This window comes from Nothobranchius furzeri, chromosome 2, assembly GCF_043380555.1.
Source record: "Nothobranchius furzeri strain GRZ-AD chromosome 2, NfurGRZ-RIMD1, whole genome shotgun sequence".
NCBI lineage: Eukaryota > Metazoa > Chordata > Actinopteri > Cyprinodontiformes > Nothobranchiidae > Nothobranchius > Nothobranchius furzeri.
This window is the reverse complement of record NC_091742.1, coordinates 7106675-7126433: the sequence shown is the minus strand read 5'-3', so window position 1 is coordinate 7126433 and position 19759 is coordinate 7106675. Positions and strand designations below refer to the sequence as shown.

The following is a 19759-nucleotide window of genomic DNA, read 5'->3' as shown; positions in this document are numbered from 1 at the left end:
AAAACAAAAATAGAAGTTTAGGTTTTTAAAGGACTCTGTGCGTTAAAACTTGGTACAATTGAAATCTCACGTAACTTGCAGTAATGCTACACTAGCAAGTTAATAATAAAGAGTTAAAAGCGTGGGACACTGAAAACCATTTAAAATGTTTTAATATTATAATTAATTACATTTCATTTAGGCTGAACATGAAAATAGTCTCCTACACCCAAGGCTGGATTATAACATTGGCAAACTGGGCACAGGCCCAGGGGCCCACAGCCACAAGGGGGCCCACACGAGCAGTAGTCTTTTTTGTTTTCTTTTTTTTTTTTTTTGTGCAGCAGTCATTTTTTTTTGCAGCAGTCTTAACGTTGGAGAAAAGAGTTGACAAGTAATAAAAATTGCGCCCATATTTTCAAAGTTAACACACATTTCTTCTAACAACGGTGGTTTTTGCATCTTTACTGTTCCCTGCTTTAGCCCTCTCCCCCCTCCCCTGCGCAACGACTGCAAACTCACTGATGTGCCTGCAGCCTCTCAGAGTTCCTGCTGCTCTAAACATTAAATTATTTCATTTTCTGTTGCTCACTTCTTATTACCTTCACTGGTGTCTGTTTGTTGCAACAACCAGGTACAAAAACAAACTTGTTTTTATTTGACTATTTTCTGTCCTGTCTCTGTTTATTATCGTCCTGCATCTCCTCTCAATCCTGAAGAAAAACTGCTTCCTGGGTTCATAGTTTTTACCTTATGAATTACCTTTGAAGTACAGTTCAAAAAGATCTACCGAACACAAAAATAGCGGTCAGTGAGGTGAAGTCAACGGAGGACAAAACAGGTGATGCGCTCCACTCCACAGCAGCGAAACACATCAGGAGCAAATAAAAGACATAAAGTATAAAAGAATATGAGCCAACATAATTGCGTGTTAACTTAGTTTTTGAGGTGGCGATACTTAGATAATGGTACTGTTGCCGTGCTCAGGACGTATCTGTCTGGAGCACAACAATCAGAGCTCCGCACCTCTCAGCTCTAAATAATCCTCAGAGAAACCACATAGATAACGTAATAAAAGAACCAGGATCGTTTTCAGGCTAAACAATTGTCTACAGTCCATCTTCCCTAATGTATTAGTGGCCCTGCATTTTTTTCTAACTCAACCAAATTGTGAAGGGGAACGATCATTTTCACAAATGGCAAGAATAAAAAATGAACTGAGAACAACACAAACTCAACAGCGCTTCAGTGCACTGTCACTGATGGTTATTGAATCTCAGCTTGTCAGGAATCTGGACTTTGATGACATTTTAAATGAATTTACTAATAGAAAGGCCAGAAAGCAGTTTTCTGAAGGCAAGAGAGGAGGCCAACAAGAGGGGAAAAAAGAGGAGAAAGGAGCCCAGAGTCAAGAGGAGGGAGGTGACCGGAGACAAGGGGAGGAAGGAGACAGGAGACAAGAGGAGGAAGGAGCCAGGAGTCAAGACGAGGAAGGAGACAGGAGACAAGAGTAAGAAGGAGACAGGAGACCAGATGAAGAAGGAGACAGGAGACAAGAGGAAGAAGGAAACTGGAGACCAGAGGAGGAAGGACACAGGAGACAGGACAAGGAAGGAGACAGGAGACAAGACGAGGAAGGAGACAGGAGACAAAAGGGGGAAGGAGACAGGAGACAAGATGAGGAAGGAGTCAGGAGACAAGATGAGGAAGGAGACAGGAGACAAGAGGAGGAAGGAGACAGGAGACAAGAGGAAGAAGGAGACAGGAGACAAGAGGAAGAAGGAGACAGGAGACAAAAGGAGGAAGGAGACAGGAGACAAGACAATCAAGGAGACAGGAAAGACGAGGAAGGAGACAGGAAACAAGAGGAAGAAGGAGACGAGATGAGGAAGGAGACAAGAGACAAGATGAGGAAGGAGACAGGAGACAAGACGAGGAAGGAGACAGGAGACAAGAGGAAGAAGGAAACAGGAGACAAGACGAGGAAGGAGACAGGAGACAATCAAAAAATGCTGATTTAATCTTTTAAGTAATTCTGCCTTATTTTCTGTTGTAGTTGGACAGTGGGATCTCTTTTACAGCAGACTCACTCCCCCCCCCCCCCACCCCCCCACCCCCACTGTTCCACAGATTGACAACATTTTTGTTAGTACAGACAGAAGAGAAGACAGGGGGGCCCTAAGCACATTGTGCCTAGGGGCCCCTGCAATGATAATCTGGCCCTGCCTACACCTATGTCCTGCATTAGCTTCTGCTAGAAAACATACGGGTAAACTCTGGGATTAGAAAATCCTGACAGATCTGCGTTGCACTGTCACTTAACCTTCATGGACTCACCCATCTTTACTCAAGACGGGGAAGGCTGTTCTTGGTTTAGAGTTCAGGAAACAGCAGAGAACATCTCAGCTAGAATAAGCTAATGTTAGCATTAGCAAGTCCACCACAAAACCTATATCATCTGAAGCTCAGCTGTGATGTGGGTTACTACTAGTTCCTGGATATTGTGCACTGGTGTATGTTTACAACTTACAAGTCTTTCATTCCTAATAGAGACCACTGAAATGTATTGATTAAAGGAGTGTCCCACACCTTTAATTAGCTTTGAATACATTAAAAACCAAAAATAAACAGTTCAAGTGCTTTTTACTACAGACAGCAGTAGCTCAGGAGGTAAAGCGTGCACGTTGTCCAGTAATTGGAAGATTACAGGTTTGATCCCCGCTCCCACCAGAGAATGCTGCTGTTGTGTCTTTGAGCAAGACACTTAACCCTCCCTGCCTGCTGGTTGTGGTCAGAGGGATCGGTGGCGCCAGTGTTCGGCAGGCCTCGCCTCTGTCCCCAGGCAGCTGTGGCTACGTCGTGGTTCGTCCCCACCAGCATGTGAATGACTGATTCTGTTGTAAAGCACCTTGGGGGATTGTAACCTAAGCAGGCACTTTACAAATACAGGCTATTTATAGAGCCAAATATGTTAAAAACACACAAAAGGAACAAATTTTTTATCTTTTCTCCTAAAAGCATCACGTGTAACAGATGAGGAGGAACACTCAAATCAGAACATCAATATTTTTGTGATCCAATTGATTTAATTAAAAGTACATTAATAATTTCATGCATCCTCTTTTTGTGATTATAAAACATAAAATAATCTGGTCATGCTTGGTTTATTTGAATTTCCTAGAATTCTCTCTTTTTGAGGTCACAAAAGAGAAACTGAACAGCTGGAATTTGGCCCTGAAGTTTTTTTATTTGATAGGCCACCTGAAATATCCTGTGTGTGAATGGAACCGATGGTCAACACAAAGTCTGCAGTTTTTTTAATCAAAGGAGGATGGAAAAAGCCTGTGATTTCCATGGAGACGCAGGAGAAGTTGTGAACAGGGAGGTGTGTGTGTGTGTGTGTAGGGTGGGATGATGAATGAGTCTACACCATACTGTCATTTGTACTTTGGCATCCAGTCCAAAGCACGATTTAGTGTAAAATATTACGATGGCCCTTTTAAATGACAAAGTTTAATGCTGATGTATGAAGGGACAGAGAGCATCACCAGCTGTTATTGAACAGTGGGAGGTGGGTATTCTTCTCAAAGGGCAATTAATTAGCATACACTAGCCCACTGCAGAGGGTGGATGTTGAAAAAGGGCACTCTTCTCTGCTGCGACGCGCAGCAGCAGAACACAGTCAAGTCAATGACCGGTGATGGTGGCTGATAAGAAAAAGACAAATGATGAGTTCCAGCGACCGGGGTGTGTTTAGAGTGCTGAAAGAAAAATGTTTGTTTTCCTTTTCAGCCCGAGAATCTCTATTATTCATGTTTAACCTATTTTCAGGTATTGCCCTTCAACTTTCACAAATGCAATGATTTATATTTCCAAACCTTAAACAATGTTTTGTAATAAAAATAAGAAAAGGAAAAAAAATTATACTTTTGCAATAATTCCTCCAAGAAATGGTTGCTTCCATTTTGGGAGACTTCCTTTTTAATTCTACAGATTATTCTTGCTTTTAAATTATTCATTTGGTAAAATGGGCTGCAGGGTGGCGCTGTGGTTAGTGTTGGGTTTGACTACCCCCCTCCCAACCCTGCATAGACAATGGGTACTGAATGGATGAATTAGCTTTCAAACTGAACAGATTATTGACAGGAGCTGCCCCTCCTTCCTAGTTTGATGCACCTGTCCCTGATTAGTATCAGCACACCTGTTCATAGTGTCTTCTGTATTTAAGGCCATCTGTGTCACACGTCTGTCAGATTTTCAGTTGTGTTTAAACTAGTCTTGTTCTGTCTGGTTAGTTTGTTCCCTTTTTTGGTCTTACATACCTGACCCCCCCCCCCCCCCCCCCCCCCGCTTAAGCTCTGCCCTGCTTCACCACCATTCCTGTTCTTGTTGCACATTTTTACATAAATGTGAAAAGCCACTTTTTCTAAGCCAAATCAAATGTAAAAAGCACAAGAAACCTTAACAAGTACCAAGACGAAAATAAGTTGTGGAAAGTTAGTCATTCAGCTGGACCAGTGGTCATGCGAGCATTAGAGGCTGTGATCCCAAACTGAGTGGCTCCATCTGATCGCTGGAACAACCTCAGATTATGCAGTCCTAGGAACAGCTACAGACTGAACCCTCAGGCCCCGAGGCTTCTGGTAAATGATACAAGCTTGTAATAATAAAAAATAAAAAAACCACCCACGCTGAAAAGAAGCTGAGCTGTGAGTTTTTACACACGTTTTCCTGTGATTGTTAATTTAGTCTTTCCTTTTTTAAATTACTGCTTCCTTATGTACTAGAAGGACTGCAAAGAACATAATGACTGGAATATAAATACCAAAGCTGTTTATTTTCTCCTTTGACACAAAACAAGACAGGCAAAAGAAACTAACAGGCTTACATGCCTTTCGAAATAAAACTGTCAGATATTACTTAAAAGTACATAACAAACACCTTACTTGTATAAAATTGCACAAATATTTGGCAAACACACACACACACACACACACACACACACACACACACACATTAGGGATATATTTTCCAAAGTCTTAAATTATTGTCACTAAACATAAAAGACACCAAAATTGAAATGTTCATGAGCTTGAAAATGTGTGTGTGGAGATGCTTGTCCTGCAATTCTGGCATTTTTACATTTCTTTCTGTAAAAATGAAACAGGACGTTAAAATTGGGAGTTTTTGTGTGCCTCAAGAGGAGATGTGTTGCTATAAAAAGGCTGAGCAACCAACATGTGGAGCAGAGAGGTTCTCCAGTAAGTCGCTTCGGTTTTTGCAGGTAGGAAAGCAAAAAACATCCTTCAAGCTACTAAAGCAACAGGAAATTTTGTCCTTTTTAAAAATAAAACTTAAACTGAAAAAATATTAGGTGTACAAACAATTCGAAATGTATTTATTTTGGTTTGCAGCTTAAAAACGGGGTTCTGATTTCTGCAATCATGGCCAAGCTGGTAAATTATGGTTTTATACATCAAAATTTAAAAGTCCAAGAACTCTGAGGATGCACATGGAGGGGAGGGTCGTGTGTTTGTCGAGCGCGGTGGGTTTGGTTGGTGTGGCACCAATACACCTTTTTGGTGTGCAGCCTGCATTATTTAATGAAGAAGAAGAAGAATGTCAGAGCAAATGAGAAACATGAGGCCTTAGGAAATTCCTGAAGAGCTCAGAAACAGAATTGTGGCAATGCTGTCTCCAAATCCTGGGAATTTCATAGTCTGTCTCTCACAGTGGAAGTGTGGACGTTTTGCCCCACTGTATGTACTAAATTCTTTTTTCATAAGGTTCAATAAAGTTTTCCAAAAGATGCTTTTGGCAAAGAATCAATTTGTCATGCACTTTTCTTGGCTTTAATAAATAAATGAAACAAAGTCGGTTCAGAGCTGAGTAATGCTGTCCTGTGTTTCTGGTCATTTTGCATTTTTACCCATACATGTGGAAAAAATGTCCCAAAATAATCACAGAGGAATGTAGGAGCCATAACCCCAACCCTTATCATGTAAAAGCCTTTAGTTTTTGCTACAGGGTGTTTCCATTACAAGCTACTGGTAAAAAAAAAAGCTACTTGCTGGTTTCAGAGGTCAGACTGGCAAAATTACTATAAAAAGGCACAGACAACCAACATGTGGAGCAGAGAGGTTCCTCTGGTAAGTCCCTTCGGTTTTTGCAGGTAGGAAAGCAAAAAACATTCTTCAAGCTACCAGGGCAGTATATCTATGCGTGAGTCACCTTTGAATATTCACAATATTAGTTTACAGATTTCATTTGCTTTTATGAACAATGTCTGCTTCCTTTGACTAGAAAAAACTTTTATTATAATAAACACATTTTAAAAAGTTAATCTAAAACTAGCTGCTAAATATTTTGACAGTATGATGCTTTAAAACTGCAGTATGAACTAATTTACTATCATCTATTTTTCAGCTACAGCACAGACATTGGTTTCATTTGCCGCAATGAGGATCAAGAATTTGAGAAATGCCTGGACTACAAGGTTCGATTTAGATGTCCATGTTTTCCTCCAGTTGAGTGAATCCAAAGACGACAACGGCCCGAGAAGGAAAAAAAAAAAAAAGAAATAATGTGATCTTTGCTTATTTTGGTTAATTTGTTAGGTTCTTATTTCTGTCACTAAAACAAGTGTCTGTTGCTTGTTACTGGCACCCTTTTACTAATTATACTGTGGGGACTTTGGGACATCGTTTTTTGTGAATAAATCCAAAATAAATAAATCCAATCAATGAAATCAAAAATGGTTGTTTCTTTTTTTTCCTGTGCAAGATAAATATTCCTTTCATTAACTTACCGTCAATCAAATAGGTGCAGGTACAGATCGGAGGAATGCTGGATTCATCCCAGCTCTCTCCGGGGAATTTTGTTGTGTCCTTGCAAGACACTTTGCCCTCCTTACCTGCTGGTGGCGCCTGTGAGAGGCAGCCTCATATTTTTCATTCAGTGCATTTAATTGAAACACCAGAAAACCAAACTACTGCCTTAGTTTGAAGTCAAACAAAATAATATGGTTAGAAATTTTTAAAAGGCACTTTACAATCCAGGTTATTTATCATTCAGCATGTCACACCATGCTTTTAAAGATGAATAAAAACACATTATTTCTTATTCTATTTTTTGTAAACCCTTGTTGTGTATAGTTCAGTTTATGTACCCAGTTGGGACGGAAAGTATTCAGACCCTGTCAACTTTTCACTCTTTGTTGTTTTGCAGCCGTTTGCTAAAATCAATTAAATCCATTTTTTCCTCATTACCTCACCATATTGACAGAAAAACACATAATTTCAGAAATTTCTGCAGATTTATTAAACAAGACAAATGAAAATATCACATGGTTCTTGCTGAGACACTTATATTTAACCCAGGTGCTTCCCATTTCATCTGACCATCTTGGGATGATCCTACACCTTCATGGGAGTCCAGCTGTGTTTGATTATACTGGTTGGACTTGATCAGGAAAGCCACACACCTGTCTATATAAAACTGGGTGAACAGCCCACGGCCTGTACAGGCCCGGTAAGATGGCGACCCGACTTTGCTCTGTTTCGGCCTTGTTTGTGGTGGTGGATGGGGAAGAAGGGAGCAGGAAAGGCTGGGTCAAGCGGTGGTAAGAGAGACCGTGGAGGAAGCAGTGACGCATCGGATGGTGATTGGGATGTGCAGGTGAAGCAGCAGAGGCTTGGGGAGGGCTGCTTTGTGGTCCACATCAGGGCAGTGGCTGCTGCACCTTTTGCAACCTCTAACCTTTTCATGGTGATCAGGGAGCTGTGTGCTGACGGGGGATGTGCTAGATGCTACTGTTGTGTTTAACGAGCTGTTGGTGGTGGTTTGTCAGATGAAGGACCAGTGCCTCAAAGTGCTGAGACTTGAGGACTTTATGTGGGTGGGGGTGGTTGTTTCTGAGTCCTGTTCTGGTGCTTCGGTTAAGGGGCGGTGTAAGGCCTTCAAAACCATGTTTCTGATTCTGAGGTGTTTGACTCCCTGAGTGGGGTGGCAGTGGTGTCGGTTCGGCGTCTGGGGTTTGATGTGCATGGATCCACTCCACTGTTGATTACTTTTGAAACAGTGGAGCTCCCTGCATCTGTCACGTTGGGCTTTCTTAGCTACTCGGTCAGGGCATAGGAGGAGCCTCCTTTGAGGTGCTTTAGGCTCATATGGAGGAGGCAGTGCGTCGTGTGGGGGTCAGGAGTGGTGGTGTGGATGAGGGGGCAGGTGTGGTGGTTGTGAGGGATAAGAGGAAGTTTTTGGCCTTTCTCATTGAGGTCTTGTGGAGGGTGAAACACGTGGCGACCAACAACTCTGATGTGGCTCGCGAGGTGACTTACGCTGCAGAGGCCTGTTGGGGTTTTTGTGACGTGTCCCCCGAGGAGGGTTGGGGGACTGAGCGTTGGTGCGGGGTTAGGGGGTCGGGGTCTGCTGTGGTCCTTGGTGGGGATGTTAGTGGTGGTGGGGTAAGTTTTCTTGTAGGAGTAGTGTGTGTGTGTGTGATCACCAGGGAGAGTGCTGGTGCGGGGTTCTGCTGATGGTAGCTCTGAGGATGCACAGGGAGGGGACGATCGTGTGTTTGTCGAGCACGGTGGGTTGGGTGGGTTTGGGTGGTGTGGCACCAACACGCCTCTTTGGTGTCCAGCCTCCCTTATTTAATGAAGAAGAAGAAGAATGTCAGAGCAAATGAGAATCATGAGGCATTAGGAACTTCCTGAAGAGCTCAGAGACAGAATTCTGGCGATGCTGTCTCTAAATCCTGGGAATTTCATAGTCTGTCTCATCATCGTCGTCTTCCTCCGCTTATCCGGGTCGCGGGGGCAGCATCCCAACTAGGGAGCACCAGACCGTCCTCTCCCCGGCCACCACCACCAGCTCCTCCGGCAGGACCCCAAGGCGTTCCCGGACCAGATTGGAGATGTAACCTCTCCAACGTATCCTGGGTCGACCCGGGGACCTCCTGCCGGCAGGACATGCCCGAAACACCTCCCCAGGGAGGCATCCAGGAGGCATCCTGACCAGATGCCCAAACCACCTCAACTGACTCCTTTTGATCCAGAGGAGCAGCGGTTCTACTCAGAGTCCCTCCCGAATTTCCGAGCTCCTCACCCTATCTCTAAGGCTGAGCCCGGCCACCTTACGGAGGAAACTCATTTCGGCCACTTGTATCCGCGATCTTGTTCTTTCGGTCATTACCCAAAGCTCATGACCATAGGTGAGGATTGGGATATAGATCGACCGGTAAATCGAGAGCCTGGCTTTCTCGCTCAGCTCCCTCTTCACCACGATAGATAGGCTCAGCGTCCGCATCACAGCAGATGCCAAACCAATCTGCCTGTCGATCTCCCAATCCCTCCTACCCTCACTCGTGAACAAGACCCCAAGATACTTAAACTCCTCCACTTGAGGTAGGACCTCTCTCCCGACCCGGAGTTGGCAAGCCACCTTTTTCCGTTTTGCCCCACTGTATGTACTAAATCATTTTTTTCATGAGGCCCAATGAAGTTTTCCAAAAGATGGTTTTGGCTAAGAATCAATTTGTCATAAAGTTTTTTTTTTTTTTTTTGCTTTAATAAATAAATGAAACAAAGTCGGTTCAGAGCTGAGTAATGCTGTCCTGTGTTTCTGGTCATTTTGCATTTCTACCCATAAATGTGGAACAAAAGGTCCCAAAATAATCACAGAGGAATGAAGGAGCCCTAACCCAACCCCTTATCATGTAAAAGCCTTTAGTTTTTGCTACAGGGTGTTTCTATTAAAAGCTACTGGTAAAAAAAAAAGCTGCTTACTGGTTTTAGAGGTCAGACTGGCTAAATTACTATAAAAAGGCTGAGGTACAGACAAACAACAAGTGGAGCAGAGAGGTTCCTCTGGTAAGTCCCTTCGGTTTTTGCAGGTAGGAAAGCAAAAAACATTCTTCAAGCAACTAAAGGGCAAACAAATGTTATCAAATTTGTTTTTAAATAGAATTTGAACTAAAAAAATATTAGGTGTACAACCAATTAGAAATGTATTTATTTTGGTTTGCAGCGTAAAAACGGGGTTCTGATTTCTGCAATCATGGCTAATCTGGTAAATTGTGGTTTTATGGATCAAAATTAAAAAGTTCAAGAGAATTTTAAATTAGTACAACTTAACTTTAGAAATGTTAGTTTTCAGCTAGTTTGACTTTGTTTTATAGATGGTTCTCACCGTTGTTGCAGTGTTGCTGCTCGGTGAGTTCATCATAATACATTTTCAGTTTAGAATGATCTAGAATCGTCCCACGTCCTTTAAAACCTCTAACTGGCATTGTTCTGCTTTTATATTCCAGCTAATGTGAGTCCAAGTAAAGGACGTAAGATAACTTCACTAATACATTAAAACAAACCTTAAAGACTCAAGACTTTTAATGGTAAAATGTCTTTTTTTTCTCGAACACTCTCAGTCATTCTTCGGTGTTGGACCCGGTGGTACGATCGGGATGATCCAGGTGGACGGGGTGACTGGGAGGACCTGAAGAACCTACGGATGGAAAACCCTGGAAAAATTTGTCTCAAACCTTCGGGAATTGACGCCGTCACCGTTGACGGAGAAATCCCAGCTAAAGAAACAGGACAGTATATCTATGCGTGAGTCACATTTGAAAATTCACAATATTAGTTTACAGATTTAATTTGCTTTTATGAACAATGTCTGCTTCCTTTGACTAGAAAAAAGCTTTTATTATAATAAACACATTTTAAAAAGTTAAACTAGCTGCTAAATATTTTGACAGTATGATGCTTTAAAACTACAGTATGAACTAATTTATTATCATCTATTTTTCAGCTACAGCACAGACATTGGTTTCATTTGCCGCAATGAGGATCAAGAATTTGAGAAATGCCTGGACTACAAGGTTCGATTTAGATGTCCATGTTTTCCTCCAGTTGAGTGAATCCAAAGACGACAACGGCCCGAGAAGGAAAAAAAAAAAAAAGAAATAATGTGATCTTTGCTTATTTTGGTTAATTTGTTAGGTTCTTATTTCTGTCACTAAAACAAGTGTCTGTTGCTTGTTACTGGCACCCTTTTACTAATTATACTGTGGGGACTTTGGGACATCGTTTTTTGTGAATAAATCCAAAATAAATAAATCCAATCAATGAAATCAAAAATGGTTGTTTCTTTTTTTTCCTGTGCAAGATAAATATTCCTTTCATTAACTTACCGTCAATCAAATAGGTGCAGGTACAGATCGGAGGAATGCTGAATTCATCCCAGCTCCGTCCGGGGAATTCTGTTGTGTCCTTGCAAGACACTTTGCCCTCCTTACCTGATGGTGGCACCTGTGAGAGGCAGCCTCATATTTTTTAGTGAGTGCATTTACTTGCAACGCCAGAAAACCAAACTACTGCCTTAGTTTGAAGTCAAACAAAATAATATGGTTAGAAAATTTTAAAAGGCACTTTACAATCCAGGTTATTTATCATTCAGCATGTCACACCATGCTTTTAAAGATGAATAAAAACACATGTTTTCTTATTCTATTCTTTGTAAACCCTTGTTGTGTATAATCCAGTTTATGTACCCAGTGGGGACCGGAAGTATTCAGACCATGTAAACTTTTCACTCTTTGTTGTTTTGCAGCCGTTTGCTAAAATCAATTAAATCCATTTTTTCCTCATTACCTCACCATATTGACAGAAAAACACATAATTTCAGAAATTTCTGCAGATTTACTAAACAAGACAAATGAAAATATCACATGGTTCTTGCTGTGACACTTATATTTAACCCAGGTGCTTCCCATTTCATCTGACCATCTTGGGATGATCCTACACCTTCATGGGAGTCCAGCTGTGTTTGATTATACTGGTTGGACTTGATCAGGAAAGCCACACACCTGTCTGTATAAGACTGGGTGAACGGCCCACGGCCTGTGCAGGCCCGGTAAGATGGCGACCCGACTTTGATCTGTTTCGGCCTTGTTTGTGGTGGTGGATGGAGAAGAAGGGAGCAGGAAAGGCTGGGTCGAGCGCTGGTAAGAGAGACCGTGGAGGAAGCAGTGATGCATCGGACCGTGATTGTGATGTGCATGTGATGCAGCAGAGGCTTGGGGAGGGCTGCTTTGTGGTCCACATCAGGACAGTGGCTGCTGCACCTTTTGCAACCTCTAACCTTTTCATGGTGATCAGGGAGCTGTGTGCTGACGGGGGATGTGCTAGATGCTACTGTTGTGTTAGGGATGGGTATCGATTAGGTTTTATCCGATACCGGTGCCAAACCGGTACTTTTGAAATGGTACCGGTGCTCAAACGGTGCCGGAACCCGTGCTTAAAGAATGTAAAAATACACAAGTTTTCCAAAAACCTCTTATTTTATTTTTTGATATTTTTTTGCAAAAAAATCACCATGTTAGCTTTTTCTGGCAATATTCGGCATCGCTCTTGGCTGATGGCATGCCCAGCGCAAGAGAAAACACGTTCAGAAGGTGTTGATGAGGCTGGGACACACAAGTATGTATTGGATAGGGCAGATAAGTTGGGCAGTGTATCCCTCTTACTCCACCACCAGGCCACAGGGTCTTGTCCAGAGGGAATTCTTGGCAGTCTTTTGTATATGTCAAGTTCCTTTTGTACCTGCTCAGTGATGGAAGGGACTCTACCCGCTGTATGAGAGGCTGCATCCTCCTTAAGTTGTCTGTCCTCATCCTCAAACAGCTTTTCTAAGGCTGACTTTTGGACCGTTCTTGGCTGGAAAACAAAAATAAGTAGTGTGAGATTGTCAAAACAACAAAGATCCCTTTTAGAATGTAGAACTACATGGTTGGGTTAGAAAAACTCAGAAATTACATATTTTTCTGGCTTCATCTCGGCGTCATCCATCACCCTGTCTGCTTGAGGGTCCTCTATGGGAGGCTATGGATAACACAAATAAAAAAACATTCCTTCAACATGGAAACTACATCATGCAGAAGGACAATGTTGTGCAGAAAATACCTGATCAACTGCTGCTGTGGCATTTGCAACTGCTGCCATCTCCAACCTGTCCCAGATGTCAGCTGCCTCACCTTCATCTAGCTTGCCTTTAAAACGTGGGTCCATCAGAGTGGCCTCCTTCAGAAATTTCTGAAGGTTTTCATCCTTTAAAGAAAGTATATAATATAGAAGCTGATACCTAAATGCAATGCTACCCCTATATTTGTTAGTATTCATATGTTCTGCAGATACCTGATATCTGTTCTGCAGACTACCCCAGACTTTCTCTTTCATTGATGAGGTGAAAACGGTGTCTTCATCGGATTGCCTGAAATGTGCCTCCAGCTTCATCAGAATGGGGATGATTTGGCTGCATGTGGGCGACTTCTCACTTGACACACACATGGTTGATGTGTACAGGACTTGCATGCACTTAATAAACATCTCTGCTTTCGTTAGATCAGTGCACGTGAAGCCTTCTAGCCTGTGGAAAATTATTAACAATGTTTAAGGTAAATGACTAAATGAAATAATTTAGCACTTACAAGTGATGCTGGTGTCATTAACTCACTTATCCTTCTCCATTGGCTTCCTCAGACGTTGATCCAGAACAGCTGCCTGGATTGCATCAAACTGCTCAATAAATCTCTCCACCATCAGGAAGAGAGAGTTCCAGCGCGTTTTAACGTCAAGAATGACATTATGCTCTGGCAAATCTAAAGCACAGACAGACACAAATGTATTTTGAATTACTGTAAAAAAGGTAATATGATTAACAATACATTTACATGTGTAACTGCATATGCTACTTACTCAGGAGTCGCTGCTTTTCTCTGAGCACAGTTTTGCTCATTGATGAACGCTTGAGCCACACCACAACTGAGCGGATTTTGGCACACCAGCTGGAAACTGCAGGAATGTCATACACCTTTTGGGCTGCTAGGTTTAGGGTATGGGCAAAGCATCCCACTTTCAAAAAGTTCAAGTTTTTCAAAGCAACATCCATGTTGCTGGCATTGTCTACAGTGGCAGCAATTACTTTCTGTCCTAAGTTAAACTGCTCCACAACGCTTGATGTTTCTTTAGCCACTACCAGACCTGTTTGTGACTCATAAACTGCTTCAGTGCTTAGCACATTCTGCATCATCCTGCCTCTGTAGATATAATGAACCGTGACTGTGAGGAAATGGTCCTGAGCAACACTAGTCCATCCATCACAGGTGATTGCTACCTTGTTAACCTGAGCCAACTTCTGGATGAGGTTGCTTTTTTCAACAGAATACCATGCAGGTATAAATGTGTTGGACAGGTCGTCTCTGGATAGGGGCTGATACCTCGGATTAAGGGCAGTGCACATCTCCCTGAATAGAAACAAATAAATTTGGATTTAAATTGAAATGTAGTTATTTTTCCAAACAGATAAAAAAAGACTAAATAAAAACATGTAACCCACCCTTTATTTGTACCAATTATTAACAGAGCACTTGCAAAGCTAAACAGCTATGAACAAAACTATTTTTATATCAGAGCAATGCAACATTTTTACCTAAATGATGGTGACTCCACCGTTGAGAATGGTTGGAGATCTTTGACTACAAACGTCGTCACTGCCCTGTGTATTTCCTCCACTTTTTCTTTGGTCAATTTAGACCTCTTGGCCAGCGTGAAGGGAGTCTCTGCCAAAAAGAACGCAGCATGTAAGTACGACCGTGTTTGCTAGCTCACCCTACATGCATTCATTTAATAATGTGTGCTCAACGTATAATACACATAAACTACTTTAAGCTACTTACCCAAAGAAGAGCGGCTGCTACTGCCGCCATCCTCTGTCAACTTTTCTGCTACAGCGGGAGGGGCTCGGCTGGGGGCCAGGACGATTCTCCTCCTCTCCAGGTTCTTCTGGGGAACGTTGCTAAAGCTATCTCCAATACCGACAGTAGATGCGTTCGGTGGGAGGTTTCGCTGTTGCAAGCTATCAAACACGGTGCATGTCTCGGCTTTTAAAAAAATGCTATGCGTCACCAGGTGTTTCATTAAATTAGAGGTGTTACCTCCTTTACTGAGTATCACCTTGAAGCACCTGTTGCAGGTTGCTGAGTCTGCATCTTTGGCTGTGAAGTACAGCCACGCTTTCGACCGCTTCGCCTTCGGCATTTTGATAAATAATGTAGGTCCGCTCTAATTAAATACGCACTTGGCTGGGCCCGCCTACTATCACCGGAAAAGTAAAATGAGTGGCTACTCGAGTCCAAGATGATTGACATCTCCGAAATGAAGCACCGAAATCTGCGTTGCTTTTCGGTCTGGTTACTACCGTTTATGTCAGAACCGGTGCTATTAAAGTACCGAGTACCGGTACCCATCCCTATGTTTAACGGGCTGTTGATGGTGGTTTGTCAGATGAAGGACCAGTGCCTCAAAGTGCTGAGACTTGAGGACTTTATGTGGGTGGGGGTGGTTGTTTCTGAGTCCTGTTCTGGTGCTTCGGTTAAGGGGCGGTGTACGTCCCTTAAAACCATGTTTCTGATTCTGAGGTGTTTGACTCCCTGAGTGGGGTGGCAGTGGTGTCAGTTCGGCATCTGGGGTTTGATGTGCATGGATCCACTCCACTGTTGATTACTTTTGATACAATGGAGCTCCCTGCATCTGTCACATTGGGCTCTCTTAGCTACTCGGTCAGGGCATAGGAGGAGCCTCCTTTGAGCTGCTTTAGGCTCATATGGAGGAGGCAGTGCGTCGTGTGGGGGTCAGGAGTGGTGGTGTGGATGACGGGGCAGGTGTGGTGGTTGTGAGGGAACAGAGGAAGTTTTTGGCCTTTCTCGTTGAGGACTTGTGGAGGGTGAAACACGTGGCGACCAACTCTGATGTGGCTCACGAGGTGACTTACGCTGCAGAGGCCTGTTGGGGTTTTTGTGACATGTCCCCCGAGGAGGTTTGGGGGACTGAGCGTTGGTGCGGGGTTAGAGGGTCGGGGTCTGCTGTGGTCCTTGGGATGTCCTTGGTGGGGATGTTAGTGGTGGTGGGGGAGGGGGTGGGGTAAGTTTTCTTGTAGGAGTAGTGTGTGTGTGTGTGTGTGTGATCACCAGGGAGAGTGCTGGTGGGGGGTTCTGCTGATGGTAGCTCTGAGGATGCACATGGAGGGGACGATCGTGTGTTTGTCGAGCATGGTGGGTCTGGTTGGTGTGGCACCAATACGCCTTTTTGTTGTCCTTTTTGTTAATGAAGAAGAAGAAGAATGTCAGAGCAAATGAGAATCATGAGGCCTTAGGAACTTCCTGAAGAGCTCAGAGACAGAATTGTGGCGATGCTGTCTCTAAATCCTGGGAATTTCATAGTCTGTCTCTCACAGTGGAAGAGTGGACGTTTTGCCCCACTGTATGTACTAAATCCTTTTTTCATAAGGCTCAATAAAGTTTCGAAAATATGCTTTTGGCTAAGAATCAATTTGTCATGCAGTTTTCTAGGCTTTAATAAATAAATGAAACAAAGTCAGTTCAGAGCAGAGTAATGCTGTCCTGTGTTTCTGGTCATTTTGCATTTTTACCCATAAATGTGGAAAAAAGGTCCCAAAATAACGACAGAGGAATGTAGGAGCCATAACCCCAACCCTTATCATGTAAAAGCCTTTAGTTTTTGCTACAGGGTGTTTCCATTAAAAGCTACTGGTAAAAAAAAAAAAAAAAAAAAAAAAGCTACTTGCTGGTTTTAGAGGTCAGACTGGCAAAATTACTATAAAAAGGCTGAGGTACAGACAACCAACATGTGGAGCACAGAGGTTCCTCTGGAAAGTCCCTTCGGTTTTTGCAGGTAGTAAAGCAAAAAACATTCTTCAAGTAACTAAAGACAAGCAAAAATAAACAATAATGAACAAGAGTCTGCTTCTAGACCTGCAGAAAAAGACAAAAAAAAGAGCAAAAGAGTCCCGGGAGACATCAGCGGCAAGCCCACAGGCCCGCCCACAGCCTCCCACCCCCTAGCCAGCCGAGCCCAGGACCCAGGGGCGACCACCCCCGCCGGGGACCCACCAGAGCCCAGGGACCTAGACCCCACCAGGCAGCCACCGGGATTGATCTGGCAGATGCCAAAAATCTTAAACCCCCAGACCCGGTTGCCACGAACACTCAGGCAGACTAAGGCACAACCCCCCACACCAGGTGTGGCAGGGGGAGGGGGGACGAAGATCTATAACATCAAAAGAAGTTCCAGGAGAGGGGAGGAGTCAAAGGCCTCACCTGACATATACAGTCATACACAAACACAGTCACACACTCCCTCCCTCATGCTCACACATGCACATACAACCCAAGACTTACAAAAGTGCACGCCGGACACCCACTCATGCTCCCCATACACAACCTATTCACTCTGGTCCCGGTACTGCTGCACATGGGGTACAACCATTAACGGTTCCCAGAGTTTGTCCCTTTCTGCTGGGGTGCTGATAAGCAGGCTTCCCCGCCCAATGCTGAGCACAGCAACCCACCACCCCAGACCCCAACCAGATGGCCGGATCTCCCTCCTAGCCTCCAGCCCCAGGAAGCCAAGCAACAACAGAGGTGTGCTAAGACCCCTAGTCTCCCTCCGCCTGCTCCAATATAGTGTTGTGTGTTGATGAGAGCGGGCAGTGCGGACATTGTCTGGCCTATGACAGCTGATGCCACTGCACCACCCCACTTGCACCCACAGCCCTCGGTGTCTAAGTGCAGTTTAAAATTGGAAGTGGGCACCGGCACTCAGGAGGAGGCTGAGAAATCCCCCTGCCAAGTGCCGTTTAATGTGCTCACTCCCAAGGCCCTAAGTGTGTGTTTGCGTGGAATGTCTTCGGTGGAAGTGTATGAGGTGCAAATAAAATTGGGGGGCAGGTTGCCACAGGAATGCGGAAATGGAGTCAATACCCGCACTGCCTGACTTGTCCACCCCCCAAGGTCCTATGTGCATGTTTGTGTGATGATGTGAGGGAGCAGGAGGAGGAAAATATGTGGGGATGGGGAGGAATGGCTGGTTGGGCTTAGCCCTCCAGGGAGCCAGTTGTCAAACCGCCACCCAGGGCATGGAGACACCAGCCCATCCTGCCAGGGCCCAAAGCAGCAGCATCGCAGAGCTCCACGGAGCCCGAGGGCACCAACCCAGCCCCACCCCAGCAGAATACCTATGCCCATCCCTGCATTTGCACAACTTCCAGAATATATAAGACATAGGACATCCAGGTAAGGTTGGGTCCTGCCCCTCCTGGGCCCCCCCTCCCCTGTGATGAGACAGCAGAGTGGCCAAGGTCTACCTGAGGCCCCAGAACCCAGGCCAGGCACTGCTGCATGTGCCTGCCTCCTTCCCGGCAGCATACATGTCAGGACCCGACTCCCAAGGCCCCGCCCAGATCCCCACACGGGGCCGACCACCCCCACACCCCGAGCCCCCAAGCCCCCACCCAGACCTGCCCAGGGGCAATGCAGCTGCCAGGCAGTGACCCATGGCCGCCAAGACCTCCAAGGGGCCCAACTCACAACCACGAATAGTCCACCCCCCCAAGGCAACCCAAGCACCTCCAGAGGGAGGCAACGGCCCCCCAGTCCCAGACACCCCCAGTGAACCCACCTCCAGAGAACATCTGGATACTCCAAACTCAGACCCTCCACCCCCCCCACCCACATCATCCCGCAGGACACTATCAATGGTCCCCCATCATCGCTATGTGATGGAACCAATCAAAGGGGACCAGAGAGATTGATTTGAAGTGGAAGCAGAGGCTAAATCCAGTGTAATATGATCTAACAAAAGATTTCTATACTGGTTAATGCAGAGACTTTCTCTATTTTTCCAATTCAAGAGGATAGTTTTCTTAGCGATGCATATGGCAGTCAGAACCACGTGAGCCAAAGATGTTTCAATCTGGACATCGTCCACGTTTCCCAGTAAAGAAAGAGAGGGGGAAATTGGGATATGACATTTCAGACATTTTGACAGATCCTCACATACTCTACCCCAAAATTCCTGGACAGGTGGACAGGACCACAGCGCGTGAATGTAATTGTCAGGAATGTCGTTTGTTCAGTGTGTACATGTGTCAGATGATACAAACCCCATCTTCAACATCCGATCACCTGTATAGTGTACTCTGTGAAAAATTGTGTACTGAATTAATTGTAAATTGGAGTGTCTGATCATTTTAAAAGTGTTTAAACAAGTTTGGGACCAGAAGTTCTGGTCAAAGCTAATTGATAGATCATCCTCCCATTTTTCAATAGGGATTGCAATTTTATCGTCTATTTTGGGCAGTGTCTTATATACTTTAGAGCAGGGGTGTCAAACTCATTTTAGCTCAGGGGCCACATTGAGGGAAATCTAGTCCCAAGTGGGCCGGACCGGTAAATTAAAAACAACTTAGGATTGTTTCCTTTGTATTAATACAATCATTATAAAACAAAGCTGGAGCCTGAGGACAGTGTATCCAAAATACTACAAGTACGACACCTGAAGTGTACTTGAAAATTTGAAAAAATAACAAAAAATCAATAAATTTAAAAAACATTCCTTAGTGATTCAAAGAGCTTACAAATAACATGGCTAGATCAGTTTCATGCGGCACTTAAAGTATATTTGACTCATTTTACTTCACATCTTTTAGCTTTCACCAGCACATCAATATCGAAAGTCACATCCTGAGTGGCGGCCAACTTCAGGATGGGATTCAAGTTCTTGTGTGAGCCTTGAGCGCAGCTTTGTTTTATTTATACTCATTACAGAGGAAACTTGCTCACAAAGATATGTTTATTTTCACTCTACATTGTAAAGTATGAAAATAAAGTTTACACAACCATCTCGCGGGCCGGATTTAACCCGCT

The 19759-nt window shown here is 44.0% G+C and overlaps 1 protein-coding gene and 1 long non-coding RNA gene across 2 annotated transcripts; both read left to right on the top strand.

Annotated features, from left to right (window-relative positions):
- The first annotated feature begins 6063 nt into the window (after positions 1-6063).
- On the top strand, positions 6064-6734 carry LOC139066274 (uncharacterized). Its single transcript, XR_011519207.1, has 2 exons — positions 6064-6201; positions 6406-6734. It is a non-coding gene; the product is annotated as an uncharacterized lncRNA (long non-coding RNA).
- Positions 6735-9813: 3079 nt separating this feature from the next.
- On the top strand, positions 9814-10946 carry LOC139062517 (cartilage intermediate layer protein 2-like). Its single transcript, XM_070543540.1, has 6 exons — positions 9814-9874; positions 10009-10050; positions 10160-10193; positions 10292-10315; positions 10406-10589; positions 10789-10946. The coding sequence occupies exons 2-6, from the start codon at positions 10039-10041 to the stop codon at positions 10895-10897; spliced, it is 363 nt and encodes a 120-aa protein (XP_070399641.1). The 5' UTR covers positions 9814-9874; positions 10009-10038; the 3' UTR covers positions 10898-10946.
- Positions 10947-19759: the final 8813 nt, after the last annotated feature.